This window comes from Leguminivora glycinivorella, chromosome 23, assembly GCF_023078275.1.
Source record: "Leguminivora glycinivorella isolate SPB_JAAS2020 chromosome 23, LegGlyc_1.1, whole genome shotgun sequence".
Lineage (NCBI taxonomy): Eukaryota > Metazoa > Arthropoda > Insecta > Lepidoptera > Tortricidae > Leguminivora > Leguminivora glycinivorella.
In genome coordinates, this window is record NC_062993.1 from 10,361,385 (window position 1) to 10,381,105 (window position 19,721).

Here is a 19,721-nt window from a genome sequence, read left to right on the forward strand (position 1 = left end):
GCGATGGGAGAACGGTTTGAACGATGAGCGAGCGAACGTGAAAGAATTTAGTAAAATCTGTTTAATTTCTTATTTGGTGCTTAAATAAAAGTTATTCATCGTTTATTCCTTTAGAGGCATAACAATATCCCACAAAATTGTAAGTCGATAAAAAGTGACTACATAGATAAAGTATTATCGGCGCGGAAGCTTTGAAAGAACGGTTTCAAAACTATTAACCTTTTGGTCCTCAAATTATCCGTTCGTGTTATATTTTGAACAATCTCTTTTGCATGATCATTGCACCACCAGTCAGCCTGTGGTACCGCTCTTAAAAGGGTGACGCGTTTTAAGTATCTCGGACACTGGGTGACTGATACTCTTCAGGACCACACAGATATAGAGAGGTAACGCAGGGCATTGGCGGTACGTTGTAATATGCTGTGCTGTCCCGCAGGTTTGCGCGGTGTAATGGGAATGTCAAAATTTGTTAAAGTGATTTGTCAAAATTGCGATGAAAACCATATTGTTGTATCTAAATAATGAAGAAGTTTTTTAAAAAGAACAAATTGATTGTGTAGTAACTAATTACCATTAAAATCATTGTTCATAAATTAGCAACAGAACTTTCCTCGCTTTTACTCTTAAAACGCATAACTAATTGTCACTGACAATACTGACAACTCTCCAAAAGGTCTTACAAATCTCTGTGTCAAGGTGTCACCCAACCCACAAAAGAAAGTTAAGTACGAGTGTGTATAGAAATGGATACGAGTGTTTGAGTAGCCCAGTGGCCTTGGGCCTTGGAATTTAGACCGTCTTTGCATAGTCGTCAATAGTTGGAACTTGAGAGGTCCGGTTTAACATGAACAGAAGACACCGCTTTTCAACAAATGCGAATATTGAGGTGCTAATGTTAGAAATTTCAGGTACCTTACGTACGGCTGTTATATGGTTAATTTCAAGTACAAATGAATGTTATTTCATCAGTGTAATAAAATATTGTTGCCTCTAGAAGACCAAACAAAAGATATAGGCACCAAACCGATAAGGTTAAGAAAATGGAATTAGAAGGCCTTTGCAGCGGTGGGACATTTCCTTCTCAATAAATTTTAATTACATTCGTACCTACGTAGGTTACTGTATCACAGAAGAGTAATAAGTTTAATTCAATTGTGGTTCTTAGACGTCCATACATAATTGATCCATTTCTTTTGTGATTTTATAGTGCCTTTAAAAACCTAAATAGCCTTAAATCAAAAGGTGTAAAAGAAAATTTTAGGATCAAGAAAATGGTGTCTGGCGGTGAAAGCTGATAATACTGTACTTATCGGTCATTCCTCTCAAAGTAGGAGGGAGGGGTGGGGGGAGGGGTTAACCCCTCCGCCAGACATGTGCATAATAAGTGGCGGTTTTAGATGTATTCTCTTTACGATATGTTTTAGGTTTTCTGCAGTTTTCTGAGAGCATATTTGGCGCGACATTCACTGAAATGTTAAAAGTACCTAGTTATTTAAGTTGTAATTTTAAGTTGTAGAAAGTTATTTTTCATAGTTTGTTTCACCCGTCTCGTCTCGCAGAGTTAGTAGATTTTTCATTTTAAGTAATAGGCAGCAAAGAAGCAAACGAGACGCCTTGATTGGAATTAATTATCGCCAACTCGATCTTCTCTTCTAGTCAAATATGGCGTTGACTGAACCGAATAAAGTTACATACATAAAAATTCACGCCTTTATCCATAAAGGGGTAGGCAAGAGCACACCTGAAACTACTAAAGCGATCAGTGCCACTCTTGGCAAATAGGGCGTCGAAGCAAACAAAGCTGTGACATTGCACGTGACATGTTGCCAGCCTCTCGCCTACGACACAATTTAACCCATATCCCAGAGTCGCCTTCTACGACACCCACGGGAAGAAAAGGGGTGGTACTGAAATTCTTAACTCCGTCACTGTGGTCAAGGTGATAAAGTTAAGTATTTAAAATTCTTAGCTTTAGTCCATTGGGCCAGTGTCAAGGTGATATCAGCTAATTGTTATTAATTTTGGTACGGTAAGTACGACAGTGTACGGTGAGTTAGCACTTGTAAATTGATAGCTAGATTTTACAAGAGCACGTGGACTACCGGCTGTTGACGACTAAAAAGTGACTAAACGCGTTTCGAGACTAATTCTTCATCAGCTTCTCACTATAATATTAGTTTACTGCATAATAAGCTATCGATATTACACTTTAAACAACATTAATGAGCAAAAGAAAAATAAATTATTCACGACACGAGACCGCTAAGATGGCGCTCGAACCGGAAGTCCGAAGTGTGACTTAGCTTTTCTAATGTCATATTCATTTATTGCATCCATTACCTATTATTAAAAAGATGTAAGATGTCTGCCTTTTAAATCTAAATCTAAGTCCTCGCAAAACATCCGACTTTGATATGTATTGTATCCTCAGTTTCGCTGGTAGTGCACTTACAAAGCTCAAGACCCACTGGGTTTTACTAAGGCGGGCCCACACGACAAAAAACGCTGAGTAGTTTGTGACTTAACTGAAATGGTGAAGTTTGGCAGAAATCTTTATTTTTAACCCCCGACGCAAAAACGACGGGGTGTTATAACTACGTGTCTGTCTGTCTGTGGCATCATAGCTCCGGAACGGATAAAGCTGAGTTAGTCGGGAGTGTTATTAGCCATATTTCATGAAAATCGGTCCACTATGTCGCGGTCTGGGTTTTTTCAAAATTTTAATTTTGTGGTTAGATTATATTTGATTGTGTTATTTTGCTTCTCTATCGAATTACTCTTCGCTAACGATTCTACGCCAGTTTTTCCTGGCAAATGCTTGTCTGACACATTACATTATTTAAGTGCAAGTAAGGCAACGAATTGATTTTGTGAAATACGAGTATCACAAACAAATATCTTGAGTGACGGAAGGATGTGTTTGAAGTTACCGAAAATTATTTTTTATCGTATGGCTTACAGTTGTTCTCTACTTAAATCTTTAGAATACTAGATTTAAGATATGCAACGGCATTTGTCGAAAGTGTCTTAAGATCAGCCCTTTTTCCGCTATTAGTTTATTATGTTACTGATACAAAAGTCACAATTCATGCTGCAATTTCATGACTTCTGTGGACGGGATGCATTGCAGCTTTTTATGAAATGGGAGAAAAATGAGGTGACAAAACGCCTGATAGAAGCGAAGCGAGGGTTGCAGGTTGCGTTGACGAAATTTAAAATAGGAGTAGGTACGTTTTTTCTCGGTTTAAATGTCCTATCAGTCTGAAAATACCGCAGGCGACGGTTTATTCCGTAGTTTAGCTGTGTTGTCAGGAAGTTTCCGGAGAAACGCATTGTTGAAGACATGTCAATCATGTAATAAGTGGTGTTGACAAAAAGGTTGTCGCGTAGGGCGATGGCAAAAAAATTGCGTAATTCAATTCTCGTAAGTGATTGGGACGATTTGACGTATTATTTTGGACATTGTTACTTTTTTACGTTTAAGTTGGTTCGATTCTGAGATGAAGCAAGTAATAAAATTCTTTGAATGCAGAATTGATAACTTTTAATACAGTATTAAGGTCGAACAAACTACTAGTCTGGTCTCATCGGAAGATCAGCGCTGGAAGTCGCCAGCAAAATGCTGAGATGAGACCATTTAGTAACCTTTTTCCTTTTTAAATCTTTTAGCTTTTAGGTATAATGTTTACACATAAATAAATAAATTAAAATAATAAATTAATTCTGTTTTATTTTATTATATCGTGTGAATCGACCTTTACACTCCGTCAACTTACCATAAAGGTGTTTGAGGCAATGGCGCGCGTTTAAAAATAAAAGACGGCTGCCTTTGAACGCCGAACTCTGCCGAGAATTTCAGAGAAGGTAAGAAACAAATAAAAATAATGGAGAAAATAAATGTTGGAATATTTTGCTGGATGTAAAAGTAAACCCCCGTGTAGTGACGGGTTAAGAATTTTACCACCCCTTTCTTCCCGTGGGTGTCGTAGAAGTCGACTGTGGGGTATGGTTTAAATTGTGGCGTAGGCGAGAGGCTGGCAACCTGTCACTGCAATGTCACAATTTGGATTTCTTTCAACCCCTTTTTGCCAAGAGTGGCACTGAAACTTAGTAGTTCATGTGCGCTGCCTATGCTTTATGGGATACAGGCGTGACTGGTATGTATGTATGTAAAAGTAATGGTGGATGAAATGGTGATAATAATAAAAAAGCGGTATGGCTGAGTATAAAAAATAAGGAAATATTGTTTTATTGCTTATGCTCCCAAATTAACTAGCTATTATGGGCCATTTACATGAACTTGTATGTGAGTTTAATTACATAACAATCAATAATCGATTGGTGTGCTGTGTGTAAATGGGTCCCTAATATAAGTTGTCCCGAAAGAGAAGTGTCGCAAAATGTATGAGACCCTATTCGATACGTGCTCGACTGGTGCAGTGCTGCCCTCCCTTTGTCAAATTTTTATATTAAATTGTATAGATTTAAATTAGTTTCATCGGCCGCCGCTAGCATCAATGTTGGCGTGCTCAATGATGACGTGTATATAAATATGAAATAACCTAACCACAAACTTAAAATTTAAAAAAAAAACCTCGACATAGTGGACTGATTTTCATGAAACATAGCTAAGATGCCGACAAACTCAGCTTTCAAACAAAAAAAAAACTTAATCCTAATTGGTTCATCCGTTCGGGAGCTACGATGCCACAGACAGATACACATACAGACAGACAGACAGACAAACAGACAGCCAGACACGACACGTCAAACTTATAACACCCCGTCGTTTTTGGGTCGGAGTTAACAAACAAAAACAAGTCACGCACGCTGCCAATAAATTTTGTGACTGTTCTTTGTCTACACAGACTGCTTTAAAGTAGACTTACTTACACTAATATCTTGAGAATCTTATTTGTGCTCACCTATGTTTTATCTGAAACAAAAGAAAGAATATAAGAATTAACATTAAATATAAATTCTTAATGATATCCCTGAATATATGTATATTTTTAAGTACCTACAGTAGGCCTAGCACATGATGGCCGCGAGAGTATGTCGCCGCGAGATAGACTACCCGTCCTTATGTCATTGTTGCAGACCGCGTCCGCAAAGCTTCCTATCGACGGCTCGAAGTGGAGAGAATGTGCTGGAGCTCGTGCGACTCACTCTTTCGTCCCGGGCCTGTACCTTGAGCTTCGATGTCGTCCTCAGCAATCAACCGTACCGATTATGATTTTGGAATACACTAACTAAAAAACGAATCAAATCAAATGGTTTATATTTACAATAATCAACGACTCTAATTTTAACGCGGTTATAAAAATACTCCTAAGCTAATATCGATCCTAACGAAACGCTCGGTACGGACGATACGTCGCGATGCTGTCGTTTTCTGCTGCTGCCGCTACCCGTCGTGGAGGGTGGCTGGCTGCTGGCCGTAGGCTGCTAGCTGCTGGCTGTAGGCTGCTGGCTGCTGGCTGTAGGCTGCTTGTAGTAGGCTGCTGGCTGCTGGTTTTCCTTGGAGGCTGCTGGTTCTTCTTGTTCCGGTCGAATTCGAATGTCCCATACCGAGCGATCGTTCCTTTTATACCCCTTTTCAGAATGCGCCTACGCTTCACGGAAAGAAACATTTCAATTTATTCGCCCAATCACGACTCGGCTGAGCGCGAGGCTCCGTGCGATAGAGAGGTAAATAATTGCGCCCGATAGGCGACGGATGGCGCGTCGTGATTGGTCGATCGCGTTACGGCGCTCGATTACGTGAATTTAACGCTATCATTTTTCGTTCAAATCCTAATTACTTATAAACTAATTAGGCTATCGCTTCGAAATTACGTAACAATGCACCTGACACTAGGGTCATTCACCTCGAGTGGAATGCACCTGCGTTTGTTTACGTTTTTACACAATAGAAGAGGTGATTAGCCGTCCGGGCCATACAATAGACTGGTTTCTCAGCTTGCCTTGAGCTCCATTGTTATCGATAACGGCATATTACTATGGAAATGTAGGTTATCGTGTTACGTAAGTTCCCAGCTACGTTTTAAAACTATTTACATCTTCATATGTCTTATAGTTATCGAGTTATTGGCTTGGATTCGAGTAATCCTAAGGCAATTTTCGGGTGAAAGGAAAATGATTTCGGAACTTTAAGGAAATATTTTTAGCCACTCAGAGGAGAGTTCGGTTTTCTCGCTCTAAGCCTCTCACGTTAGTGCTTATTGGCTATTAATCGTAGTCCAATGGACAGTCTGAGTTTAGATTGAACTTTGGACTCGGTTTCCGCGACTTGGGAAGGAAGGAATATGGGAATTGCCTGCTATCGAATACATCACATATGAGTCTTATTATCATACTTAATAATCGGAATTGACAAAATTAACTTAACTAACGCAGTTCTACCCGTTTCCTACCTACGAAATAATCTTTATTGCGAATACAGTCTTAATCGAATTCTTATGCTATTTTACATATATTTCGACGCGTCGCTAACATTTTGTCCCCGCAGTCGAAGACTCCTGGTGCATGGGTTGCGACGCGATGACCGCCAGCCTGCAGCTGGGCCTGCGTAGCGTCCCGTGTCTCGTTCTGATGTCAGCGGAGCGGACCCGTCCATCGGGTCCCGGGTAGGTAGTCTCGACGACGCCTCGGGGCCACACGCTGCGTGGACCATTGGGTTCAGCGACGATGACCACATCGCCTGGTTGAAGTTGCCGCCCTCCGTCGTGGGACGACTTCCTCGGTGCCAGTAGAGGAAAGTACTCTTTGGTCCAGCGCCGCCAAAAGTGGTCGGCAAGCGCTTGGGCCATCTTCCATTGCTTCTTTTCGTTCTCGTCGTAAACGCCAATCATCGGTAGGTTAGCGTTATGAAGAAGTAGAAAGTGTGCTGGAGTCAAACTTTCTTCGGAGTCTGGATCGACGTTGACATGTGTAAGTGGTCGTCGGTTGACGATATTCTCTATCTCGGCGAGTAGAGTTTCGAAAACTTCGGGTTTCGGTGCTCGTTCGTTGAAAGTGTAGGACATCGCTATCTTAACTGTCCTTATCATTCGTTCCCACGCGCCCCCGGCCGAAGGATTGCCAGGTGGGATGAATTTCCACTCCATTCGGTTCTGAGTGGCGTAAGTTTGCAGTACAGGCAGCCATTGCCGGTACGCCTCACGTAGTTCCGTCGCCGCCGCCCTGAAGCACGTCGCGTTATCGCTGTACATCGTCCTGGGCCATCCTCTTCTCGCGGCGAATCTTCGTAGTGATAGTAGCGCGCTGTCGGTTGAAAGACTGTGCACGCTTTCAAGGTGAATAGCGCGCGTCACTAGGCACGTGTATAGACACACCCAGCGTTTTTCTCTGCGCCGTCCGATCGTGACGAACATCGGTCCCATGTAGTCTTGTGCGGTGTGAGTGAAGGGACGTTGATACGCCTGTAGTCGCTCGGGCGGGAGATCGCCTAAGGGCTGCGCTCTCGGTGTTGCTCGTCGTAGTGTGCATAGCGCGCAGTTTCGAGCTACAGACTTCACGGTCGGCCGCAGATGTAGTATCCAATATTCTTGTCGCAGTTCGTTGATTACTGCTTCGTTGTGAATGTGCGCTGATCGTCGGTGAGCTCGCAGGATGAGTAGACGGGTGAACGGCTCGCGGCCATCCAGTATTATCGGTTGTAACGCGGTGTACAATACTGGAGCGCTGCCCAGCCTCGTCTTCATGCGTAACACGCCGTCATCGCCTAGCTCGGGTGCCAGGTCGTATAATCGCGATTTGCGATCGATGAGCCTATTCTGGCTTAAGGCTCGAAGCTCTTCGGGAAAGCTTCGTCGTTGACTGTATTGCAACCACATGTGTTCTGCCTTTCTCAAATGTCTGACTTGTAGCTGCAAGGCTTTATTCTTCGTTCTCATTTTCTCGATGAATAGCAAGACGTTCGCTGTCGCGTTCAACAGTCTGTCGTAACTGCTAAACCGTCTCACGTCTGGCAGTACGCTCGAAGGGTCTGGCTTCGCTGAGATGATCGCCAGTGACGTCTCGGTTGACGGCCTCGCCTTCCTCTCAGGCAGGTCGTCTGTTCGATTCGATGTGTGACTAGGCCATGATGTCTCGGGTCCATAGAGAAAGCGCGGTCCTTCGTACCACTCGTCCTCGATGCGCACGCTCTGCGCTGGTTGACACCTCGTCGCTCGATCTGCGGGGTTCTGAGCGGTTGGTACATACCTCCACGCGTCTCTATCTGTTTTCTCGGCGATCTCCGCAAGTCGGTGTGACACGTACGGACGATAGTTTCGCGCGTCATCGCGAACCCATCCGAGAACAACCATGGAATCTGTCCAATACGTCACCTTTGTCACAGGATAACGCTGCTCGCGTAAAATTGTCTCCGCCAGCCGCACGCCGACGACTGCTGCGGTTAATTCGAGCCTGGGAACTGTCATTACCTTTAGCGGGCAAACTCGGCTTTTCGCTATAGCTAAGCTCACTTGCGTTTCCTCCTCGTCGTTCGATACTCGCCAATAGGCCGCCGCGCTGTAGGCCTCGGTCGATGCATCACTGAAAATATGCAGTTCTCTTCTAACTGCACCGGTGGGCGTGGCGTATCGTCGGGGTATTCGCAGCGCGGACACGTCGCTCAGTGCCCTCAGCCACCGGAAAAAGTCCTCCGCTTCCTCCGCCGGCAGCCGCTCGTCCCAGTCCGTGCCCTTTGTCCACACACGTTGGAATATGATCTTAGCGCTTATCATATACTGCGCTATGAGGCCTAATGGGTCGTAAACTGACATTACGGCACTCAAAAGTTCCCTTTTAGTGGGCGATCGCTCGTACCTTTTCACGTCGTCTGGCACTCGTAGCATTTTCGTGTTGTACCCCAGCGTATCCGTCTCTGGGTCCCACGTCATTCCGAGGACGGTCTGTTGCTTTTCTCCGAGATGAGAAGGTCCCGTCGCTCGCTCCTCCGGATCGATGTTTCGCATTAACAACTCGCTGTTGCTAGCGTAGCTGCGCAGCCGAAAGCTAGCCTCCGCGTGTGCTAGTCTCACCTGTGTCGCTGTTGATATGAGTTCCCGTTCTGTCTCATATGATGCCACATAATCGTCCATGTAGTGATTATTATGGATATCGTAGACCGCGTCCGGATAGCGATCCTTGTTGTCCGTCGCATTCCTATTCCGCACCGAGTGTGCGAGAAAAGGAGAAGAGATGTTACCGAAACATACCCGGTTTAGCTGGTACGTCCACGGTGTCACGTCACGCCGCGATCCCCTCCAGATGAAGAGCTGACTATGCCGATCCTCTCTTCGCAGCTGTATTTGAAGGAACATTTCCTGTATGTCCGCGGTGACGGCGAATTCCCACTCACGGAATCGAAGTAGTATCCCCAGCAGGCTCTGTAGTAAATCCGGTCCCGCGAGGATGAAATCGTTCAATGCACATCCCTGACTTTTCGCGGCGCAATCGAATACAGCGCGATACTTTCCTTTATTTAGATTGTAGACGCTGAAATGGGGCAGAAACCACATCCGATCTGACTGCGGTGGTTCCATGATGCGCTCTGCGTACCCCTTTTCCAGAAGCTTGTGTATCTGTGCTTGATACTCGTTGGCGAAGTCAGGATCTCTCGACATGCGGGCTTCTAGATTGCGTAATCTCGCCTTCGCCATGTTGAAACTCGGTGGCAGCTTTATGTCGTCGGCAGCCCATAGTTGGCCGACTTCGTATCTCTGTCCTACCTTTTTTACTGTTCGTTCGAATGTATCGATCGCTCGCTGGTCGTCGGGTCGAATGTTGTCCTTTGCCGTTATGCCAAGCGCCTCGACTGCCCAGTGTTTCTTGACCTGCTCCACGAGATCACTGTCGTCACTGTGGCAGTGCATCACGACCTGCTCGTTATTTGGTACATACCTCGGCATTCGCCCGAAGAAAACCCATCCTAACGAGGTTTTAACTGCGCACGGCTCGTCCTCGCCGCCCTGCCTCACCTCCGTCGGGTTTATAAGATGACTGAAGTCTCCGCCTATTAACATCTGCGGCACGCCCATGCCCGTGTAGCACTCGTCGCCCAAGTCCGCCAGATGTTCGTATTCCAATAGACGCTTCTTATTTAATGACTGCGAGCGTATCCCTAGTCCGTCTACCGTTTTTAGGGATATATCGTATGTCAAGCCGCCACGAGCGGGGCTTACTTTAGCCTTGACCGTCTGTGTCACTGAGCTAAGTTTCAACCGCTGAATACCTCTTATGCATAGCGGCTCGTCTTGACCGACCGCGCCGATCTCGTCCGCGACGTCCTGGTCGATCATTGACAAGGTGGATCCATCGTCAAGGAAAGCGAAGATATGCGCCGTTCCCTTTGGACCTGATACGGTTACGGGTAGTACCTTTAGCAGCACGCTGTAGTCCGGTGTTGACGACACGTACACGCGGGCGTCGTTCTCGTCGTCCGCAGCTCGCGGCTCCGTCGTGTCCGCTGGCTCGGCCGATGACGTCACTGCTGACGATGTAGGTACTGACCTGATTTCTTGTGTTAGCACCATAGCCGTATCCTCACGCACTTCCTGCGGCGAGTCCGCATGAAGCAGTCGATGGTGTACGTGAGGACAGCCTGCAACGCCGCACGCTTTGGCCTTGCATTGTGTTTTCATATGCTTCGCGTCGATACAGCGATAGCATATACGATTTAATTTCGCCCACTCCCATCTAGCGCCCACGGATTGGGCGGCTAACTTGCGGCAGTCCGGCGTCAGGTGACCGCCACCGCAGAACAGGCACGTCGTCGAACGGGATGTTGTGGCTTGACGTGTCGCGTACGTCACTTTCTGCACCTCGTGTTGACGTCCTGTGGGAGCTCTCGGCGGGTTGTGCGTTGCGGATATTTTCACGCGAGCGCCGGCTGCGCGCGCGTGCGGCACTGATAACGGCGCCTGCGCTCGCCTCGGGGCGGCGCGGGCGTGACAGAAGGACATCTCCTGTTCGCTTTCCTCCATGAGGAAATCCGCCAACTGCAGAATCTCCGGGTCCTTGCTGTCTCGATGTTTCTTCGCGTAGTCGCACCATCTGCTTCGAAGATGCGGCGACAACCTGTCCGTAACCTCTCTGATGAGCATGGGGTTATCGGCATAGTGCCTTCGATCGATATCCATAACTGTAGATACCACGTTCATTATTTTTATCGCGAAAGTGTTGAGGTCGTTCGCGGTAGGCCCCAACTGCGGCAACTTTCGCAGGTCGTCAATCGCCTTGTCTAACAATACCTCGCTGCGTCCAAACTGCTTTTTCAGTATTCTCACGATCATATCGGGTCTGGTGGCTGTCGATAACACGTGAGACACACACGTCTTTGCGTCCCCGCGTAAAGCCATCCTGAGCCGCGCCACGTTCTCGTAGTCAGTAAACTTATACCGCTTCGATGTCTCTGCGTAGGTATTGTAGAAACTTCTCCACTCGCTGACGTCTCCGTAGAAATGCGGCAGCTCGAATATATCCTTCGGGGCTGGACGGGCCGCCATCTGCATCCTCTCGAACAGGTGCAGCATGGACTCTGCTACAGTACCTTCGGTGGCGCGCGTGTGCGCCGTGTGCGGAGTACGCGCGTCCAGCTGTGGCGACGTCGATCGCTCGCGACGCGCCGGCGGCGTCGTCGATCGCCTGCGTCGCTCCGGTGGCGATATCGATCGCCTACGCGACTCCGACGGTGGCGATATCGATCGCCGATATACCTGGCGGTCCGGTGAGAGGCCTCGAATATGCCGCTCCGCCTGCGCAGGTCGTCTCGGAGTCTCGTACTTGGGTAGAGGTTCGTCGGTTAACCTCTTACAAATGGGTTTTGACGTCGCGTCTCGCGAGTTCTCTAGCCATTCGTCTAATCGATCTTGATTCGAATTCCGCACGCTACCAGCAGATTCGTGCTCGTCTGCGCTATCCGCATTAGCGCGGATCTGCAGTTTTCTGGCGTCTAGCCGTTTACGTACCATGTCCGCTTCTAGCTGCAACTCCCTCCGGGATATCTCCGCTAGCCGTTCGCTGGCCTCGAGCTCCGCCTGAGACAGCTGCGCTTCTATCACAGTGCGACTGCTCGCATGTGATCTGACGGACTGAGCTTTAATAATTGGTTTATTTACCTCCTTGGTAGTTTCCTGCAGCGACTTTCGTTTCTCGGTAGTTCTGTCTATGACGGCAGCCTTGGGATGTCTAGCTGGGATCGGCGTGGGTCTGGAACGACGCCGTAACCGCTTGGCTAAATCCCTTCGCCATAGCAATGTCGTGTCGTAGGACGGTGACCTCGGTGTCTCTACGGTTAATCCATACCTGAGCGTGCTGTTAGCTGTCGCCGCGCCCATCGGTTGCGCGCCGGCGACGCTAAGCCCTTCCGTTACGCCAGCGGGTCCGGAGGGAGGTGAGGGAGGGCGCGCCGCGTCGGCGCCCATCGCCCTCTCAGCGCTTGCGCGTGCGGCCTCTCGTTCGCGGGCCGCCGACGCGCCTTCGTCGAGTAGTTGCTGCCTCTCCTCTTCGCTCGTCACTGACGCAGCTCGGTTGGACCTGGACCTCGTCCTTACCATCCTGTCGTCGCTCATGACAGGTACGTCGCTGTAGACCCGTAGTCCGCACGAAGATCCGGCTCGAAGGACCAGAAACTGTTGCAGACCGCGTCCGCAAAGCTTCCTATCGACGGCTCGAAGTGGAGAGAATGTGCTGGAGCTCGTGCGACTCACTCTTTCGTCCCGGGCCTGTACCTTGAGCTTCGATGTCGTCCTCAGCAATCAACCGTACCGATTATGATTTTGGAATACACTAACTAAAAAACGAATCAAATCAAATGGTTTATATTTACAATAATCAACGACTCTAATTTTAACGCGGTTATAAAAATACTCCTAAGCTAATATCCTAACTTGATCCTAACGAAACGCTCGGTACGGACGATACGTCGCGATGCTGTCGTTTTCTGCTGCTGCCGCTACCCGTCGTGGAGGGTGGCTGGCTGCTGGCCGTAGGCTGCTAGCTGCTGGCTGTAGGCTGCTGGCTGCTGGCTGTAGGCTGCTTGTAGTAGGCTGCTGGCTGCTGGTTTTCCTTGGAGGCTGCTGGTTCTTCTTGTTCCGGTCGAATTCGAATGTCCCATACCGAGCGATCGTTCCTTTTATACCCCTTTTCAGAATGCGCCTACGCTTCACGGAAAGAAACATTTCAATTTATTCGCCCAATCACGACTCGGCTGAGCGCGAGGCTCCGTGCGATAGAGAGGTAAATAATTGCGCCCGATAGGCGACGGATGGCGCGTCGTGATTGGTCGATCGCGTTACGGCGCTCGATTACGTGAATTTAACGCTATCATTTTTCGTTCAAATCCTAATTACTTATAAACTAATTAGGCTATCGCTTCGAAATTACGTAACAATGCACCTGACACTAGGGTCATTCACCTCGAGTGGAATGCACCTGCGTTTGTTTACGTTTTTACACAATAGAAGAGGTGATTAGCCGTCCGGGCCATACAATAGACTGGTTTCTCAGCTTGCCTTGAGCTCCATTGTTATCGATAACGGCATATTACTATGGAAATGTAGGTTATCGTGTTACGTAAGTTCCCAGCTACGTTTTAAAACTATTTACATCTTCATATGTCTTATAGTTATCGAGTTATTGGCTTGGATTCGAGTAATCCTAAGGCAATTTTCGGGTGAAAGGAAAATGATTTCGGAACTTTAAGGAAATATTTTTAGCCACTCAGAGGAGAGTTCGGTTTTCTCGCTCTAAGCCTCTCACGTTAGTGCTTATTGGCTATTAATCGTAGTCCAATGGACAGTCTGAGTTTAGATTGAACTTTGGACTCGGTTTCCGCGACTTGGGAAGGAAGGAATATGGGAATTGCCTGCTATCGAATACATCACATATGAGTCTTATTATCATACTTAATAATCGGAATTGACAAAATTAACTTAACTAACGCAGTTCTACCCGTTTCCTACCTACGAAATAATCTTTATTGCGAATACAGTCTTAATCGAATTCTTATGCTATTTTACATATCGTCCCATTAATGCAAATACCGACTAAGTGACTTTTTGACGAAATCGAGTTTTTAGCACCTATAGAATAAGGTTTTCAAGGGCTACAATATGTTAAAACCCATGTATTGATACGACGCTGCATTCAAAAGATAGCTTCCGCATAAAGTTACTTAATGGTCAATTTGTTGCATTATAAACTGCCAGAATGTAATATGAATATTTAATATAAACTTTTATGCTTTATCCGCCAAGTAGAACCTTTTAATGGTGTATAGTGTTTTTTTGCATTTAAACATTTTGTTAAAGTAGCCATCTTATGTTCTACAAAAAAGTTTAATGTGTACATATTTGATTTTTGCAAATAAAACTATCAACAAAATTCTTTATTTTAAGCCAGGCTAAATACACCAAATGTCTTTAAGATGTTTTTCCAGAAGATGTTTGTTTACTAACATCAGCAATTTCGTTCTACCAAAAAGTTGTATAGGGACTATAATTGGTTTTGCATGTGATGTGACGAAGGAAAGAATAACGGTCTATTACTGCAAATACCGACTATGTGTAAATAGGCGATTTTGAGAAAATGCGGTTTGAAAGTTTGAAGGCACGTTTTATATGAAAACATGAAGAAATTTACGTTATGTGTATGGCATTTTAAACCCTATATTTTTTTGTTTACTACTTTGTCGTATATATATTCAGAATGTATTTAGTTGACGATCAAATACGATTTAATGCAACAGTCGAATACCTACTTAGTTGGTTTTTCCTGTAGAAATAAATGTTTGCATATTTCTCTTCTTTATACATAATTATAACCCATTGTTTGTCCTAAATAAAGCTTCGTTTTTCATACGATGTTCTACAACCTAAATGAGTTTTTTCTGAAATATACCGGGTAATAATTATAAGTTAGCCAGTAAGCTAATATAGTCAGTAGTTTTTAAGAATATTGTACGCTCGAAATGGGCAACTGTTGATACTGTATTTTCTGTATATCATACCATCTTATGTACACAGTTAACAATGAATAAACTTTACTTTACTTTACTTACTAGCATACCTACGGTACGAGTAGACTTCAGATGTCACAACTGTGTACCACTTCACCAACTGCAGTATTAAGTGGTTGAAACCACTCATGGTACCCTTTAGGTATTAAATCTCTGTCACAAAGGCTGAATAAAGTCTTGAGGACACTTAGGTGGAGTCGAGGCACGTCGAATCGAGCCCTGCATACATTTACAATGAACGATGAATCCGATTCGACGCGTCGCTAATGGACGTAGTTTCATAAGAAATGCAGAAGGCGAATTAATGAGATTCGACTCGGCGAGCTTAGTGGGCACTAGGCTTAAGTTCATGTCGAGATCTGGACGTAGCACAAGGCAAGGAAATCAACGCCACAAATTAAACTCCAGTTCAGTAGAACCACCTCAAACCTCTTAATGTATCATATCATATTTCTATCTCGGTCTAAAGCTCGATAAACAACTAGCTATCTCTGCGTTCAAGAAAATGGACTTACGCAGACTTTTTGACAAAGGTATCGTAACTAAATAGTACCATGAGTGCTTCCAATCACTTAATACCTAGTTAGTCTAGCATTGTCAGCCGTGTTACGGACGTGTTTGTATCGAATTCCACCAGCGATGAAGATGTTGTTTAATAACTTTTTATCACTCTTGCGCAGTAAGTGTGCAATCGCACGAAGGCGTATCAGGAGTAAAAGAAAAAACTTTTTCCCAAAAGAGTGTTTAAATTTGTATTTTGGCCTACCATAAATACTTTTTTATCTTTTTATTGCAAGTGTGATGAAAAACACTGCGTGTAACTGGGGGCGTAAGAATATTGCAAACATGATTGCTTTAAATCGCCCCAGAAACCTATATAATTACCGTTACACATTACTTTTTCTTACTTATTACCTCATCTACGCCTACATTTTAGTGACTTTGGCGTAAATACTACAAAACTTTAAATAAACTATTACTTCAGGTTATTGAGCGTACAAAAACTATTTACCTATACTAAATGTAACAGTGTAGATCAGCAATTCCCGTCAACTTTGTACAATGCCACGTCAGCAAATTTTAATTGATCCTATTTTGTTACCAACATTTAGTAATATAATTCGACTTTCGTAAGATATATACAGGATAATTGTTATAATTAAGAAAATATAGATACTAGAGAACCTTAATGACGAAATAAAACTTAATAAAATCTCAATTCATCAACAAAATCTTGGTAACAAAATAGGAATTAATAAAAACAAATTTAACTTTTCCCTTAATTTTTGTACAAAGTTGACGGGAATTGCTGAGATAGTGAAATTTCGAACATAAATTATGGCGGACTTCGGATTGCTGAGACAGTGAACTAGTATGTAGTAAGTACCTATGCATATTATGCTATTACCCAAAAACGCATTAACCGATTTGTAAAATTCTTTTTGTGATTTCAAGGGAATGCTATTGCGTTACTTCTTGTTAAATTTTACTGAAATCGGTTAAAGTATTTTGTGAAAAATCTCCTAAAACCGGTTGAAGAGGATTTTTTTCAAAAATTTTTTTTTGAGAATAACTCTTCAAAACCATATATAAAGTATTATTAATGGTTAGTAATGTTAAAAAACTTTTTATTACACATGTACCAGTTAAATTAACAATGATAAGTGAAGTTTTGTAACATAAAATTAGAGCAGCTATATTTCCTGCAACTAAAACCGCCTATGTCATTGAGAATATTTAATATATTTTGAAATAAGTTCAAAACTTTTGTATATTTTTTCTTTTTTTGCAAATCATAAGTAAAGTGTATGAAAAGCAAAGCTTAATCAAAGGGAAAGTACCTACAGATGGTGTTTTTATTACGCACTAGTGCGAGAAGTGGTTCATTATATGTCAGGTCGAAACTTCGGAGAGCCGTCTGTACTGAAAAACGTCGTACGATACACGTGCGAAAAGGAAATTCGTAACTCGTGTCGATTTAAAACACTCCCTTCGGTGGTGTTTTAATTTATCGCCACTCGTTTAGAACTTCCTTTTTTACGCACTTGTATCGTAATGTACTATTTCTGTACTTGCATAATATTATAATCTTATCTTAAATCTGCGGGGTCCCTTCCGGATACACTTCGACCCATCGGGATCTTTTGTGCAATTACCCTCTTCGATCCTAAGATCCTTCAGCTATTCAGGAGCTTCTCGACCATCTCCACGTATCGTATGATGAGGCTCATGGGTAGAATATTATAATGCTAAATGCTACGTTATCAAAGGACCATATGCACTGAAAAATAAATATCGTACAATACACGTGCAAAGAAAAAAATCATGCCTAACTCGTCTTAACTTATCACCACTCGTTTCGAACTTTTTTCCGCACTTGTATCGTAATGTACTTAAACAAAATTGTTTTTCAGGCTAAAATCATATAAAATGCTCTTACATATACCAATCGGTGAAACGACTAAAAAAAATTAATTAGTCCGTCAGTTAGATTTTTTTTTTTTTTTTAATAGCCTATTGTGTGTCCCACTGCTGGGCAAAGGCCTCCCCTGTTTTCCGCCACTCGTCACGGCTCTGTGCATGCTCTCGCCAGCCGCCACAAAATGAGTCCAGGTCTTTCCGCCATCTCATCTTTGGTCTACCTCGGCCTCTGGTAATTTGTGGCACCCATTCGGTCGCTACCTTGGCCCATCTCTCCTTGGTCAGTTAGATTATCAAAGAATTTTAGACACGTTTTTCTCATAAACGAAAAATGACGACGGTACACCGCGTTGAACTATCGCGTGACGTCACGCCTAGGTACAATTTTTACTTAGAAGTGACGTCACAAGCCCCCACTCCGGAACTTTGATGCTCTTTATCTTTGTATTTTTTCATTAATTAGAAAAAGCGAAAAATATGTGTTCAGTATTTTTGGACGATCTAACTGACGGACTAAACAGAATGCCATTTTTTATGTAGTCGTCATCCCTATTGAACCTAATGAAATAGATTGAAATATCGGAACGATAAGTAACATAACCTAAATACGGAGCATTGCACTGCTTTATCGGATTTTCAAACTCATAATTTAACATCGATTACTATGGGAAATCATTCAGATGTCACTCTGAGCTTTTCACCACGCGTTGCAGACTCACAGATCGCTTTACTAGATGGTGTAATGCAAGACTTCAGTCGTTCATGGAAATCATGACAACTGCTCTATTTCCAAGATGAAAAGACCTGTGCGTAACATGGCCGCTGGTAGTTTTTTTATTCCACGTCATTGGCAAACCGCCTGGTAAATAATTATGCAAAGAAATGATTCAAGATGATGATTTGGTGATATACTTTTATTTTAATAGATATTTCTAGTACCTTATTTTCTTAAGACCGCTTTGAAGGTGTGTCAAACATCAACCACTCGTGTTTTTTATCACTAGTGTCAAAGACATATATAACTCCATCTAGACAGATAAAGCCTAAGAAAAAAACATAGGTACCTCAGTACCATACAGAAAAAGGTACGGTGACCTAGATGGCGTTACACCTTTGGGGGATGCTCGGCTAGATGGCGCTAATATTAATATTTGACATTTTAACACATATCAAGCTAACACAAGCTAAAATATGGGCTAAGGATTGTCAAAACTGAGGTTCAAAAGTTTTAAGCCTTTGTCAAGAGATGGCAGTCACTGTGATTACACATTTTACTTCGACAGTAACTCTCTATAATACTCGATCCTCTTTGCTAGTACACAGTATTTTTTACGGAATATTTACGGAAGACTGCCACAATTTGAAATCCGTCAAATGTTAATAATCCCGTCAAATTTAGTTTATAATTATTGGTATAAGTAAGTAAAGATTTTAAAAAGTCGGAGTTCCCATTTTTCACCAACTTGTACTACTTATTGAAATTATTTACACCTTTCATTTACAGCGTAGGCAGACGTAATTCGTTACTTTCATTAGTGACAAAGTACAAAAAAGGTACAAAAATATCATCATACATAAGTTATAAACTCATACGAAAATTTTAAGTGACTTTATCTTAACTAAACTTCTTTTTTCTTTTCTTTTTTTCTCTTTAACTTTTCTTTTTTTCTCTTTAACTTTAGCTTAACTTCTTATGCTTTAGCGGATGCAAAATAGCTTAAACGGACCATGAATAGTCTACAGGTGGTAGTCTGTAGACCAATATAAATACCAGGTTGCGGTGAACCGCGAGGCGACACCGTAATTCTATATCCGCATATGAAGCCAGTCACATCTCACTTAGCTCTTTCGAGCAATATTGCCACAATGTTGTTGTGACAATGCCTTTGTGCGTGCTGAACTATAACTATTGTAAGAAATTAGAAAAAAAAACACCAATGACAGCTAAATGACACTGACAGTTGACATCGCTTTTTTACAAAGTTCATACATTCAGCACGCGCAAGGGCATTGTCACCTTATCTGCCATTAAATTTCACAAACGTCATTTCGGTAACATAAAAAAAAATATACGAAATAAAAATAAAAGAGCTACCTTTTCCTGATCGTAATAACGTATTCTACCAGAAAAATATATTATTTGTCTATCTTCAAAAAACTGTACCTACCCAATTGTGTCTCGAGGGAGCAAAATAAATTATTTTTGGCGAGACCGTACAGTTAGCTGTGAAATTGAATGGATAAATTTTGAATGAATTGGTAAATTCTCCATGCACCACATTCAATCCTGAGA

The 19,721-nt window shown here is 43.5% G+C and overlaps 2 protein-coding genes across 2 annotated transcripts in view; both read right to left on the reverse strand.

Moving 5' to 3' along the window:
* The window catches only part of LOC125238236, a 163,895-nt gene that overhangs the window by 70,790 nt on the left and 73,384 nt on the right, over window positions 1-19,721 (reverse strand). Inside the window, exon 2 of the mRNA XM_048145511.1 lies at window positions 4,926-4,936. The gene's annotated coding sequence lies outside the window, so the exon portion shown is untranslated. The remainder of the gene's footprint in view (window positions 1-4,925; window positions 4,937-19,721) is intronic.
* LOC125238216 lies at window positions 6,492-12,413 on the reverse strand. Its single transcript, XM_048145490.1, has 3 exons — window positions 11,804-12,413; window positions 10,943-11,131; window positions 6,492-8,179 (listed from the first exon to the last, which is right to left on the reverse strand). The coding sequence occupies exons 1-3, from the start codon at window positions 12,411-12,413 to the stop codon at window positions 6,492-6,494; spliced, it is 2,487 nt and encodes an 828-aa protein (XP_048001447.1).

Coding starts and splice junctions, on each gene's coding strand:
- LOC125238216 (XM_048145490.1), bottom strand. CDS start 12,413: ATGGGCGCCGACGCGGCGCGCCCTCCCTCACCTCCCTCCGGACCCGCT. Junction 11,132..11,803: donor CGCGACGTCAAAACCCATTT/GTAAGAGGTTAA, acceptor TGGTATCTACAG/TTATGGATATCGATCGAAGG. Junction 8,180..10,942: donor CGAACAGGAGATGTCCTTCT/GTCACGCCCGCG, acceptor AGAACCCCGCAG/ATCGAGCGACGAGGTGTCAA.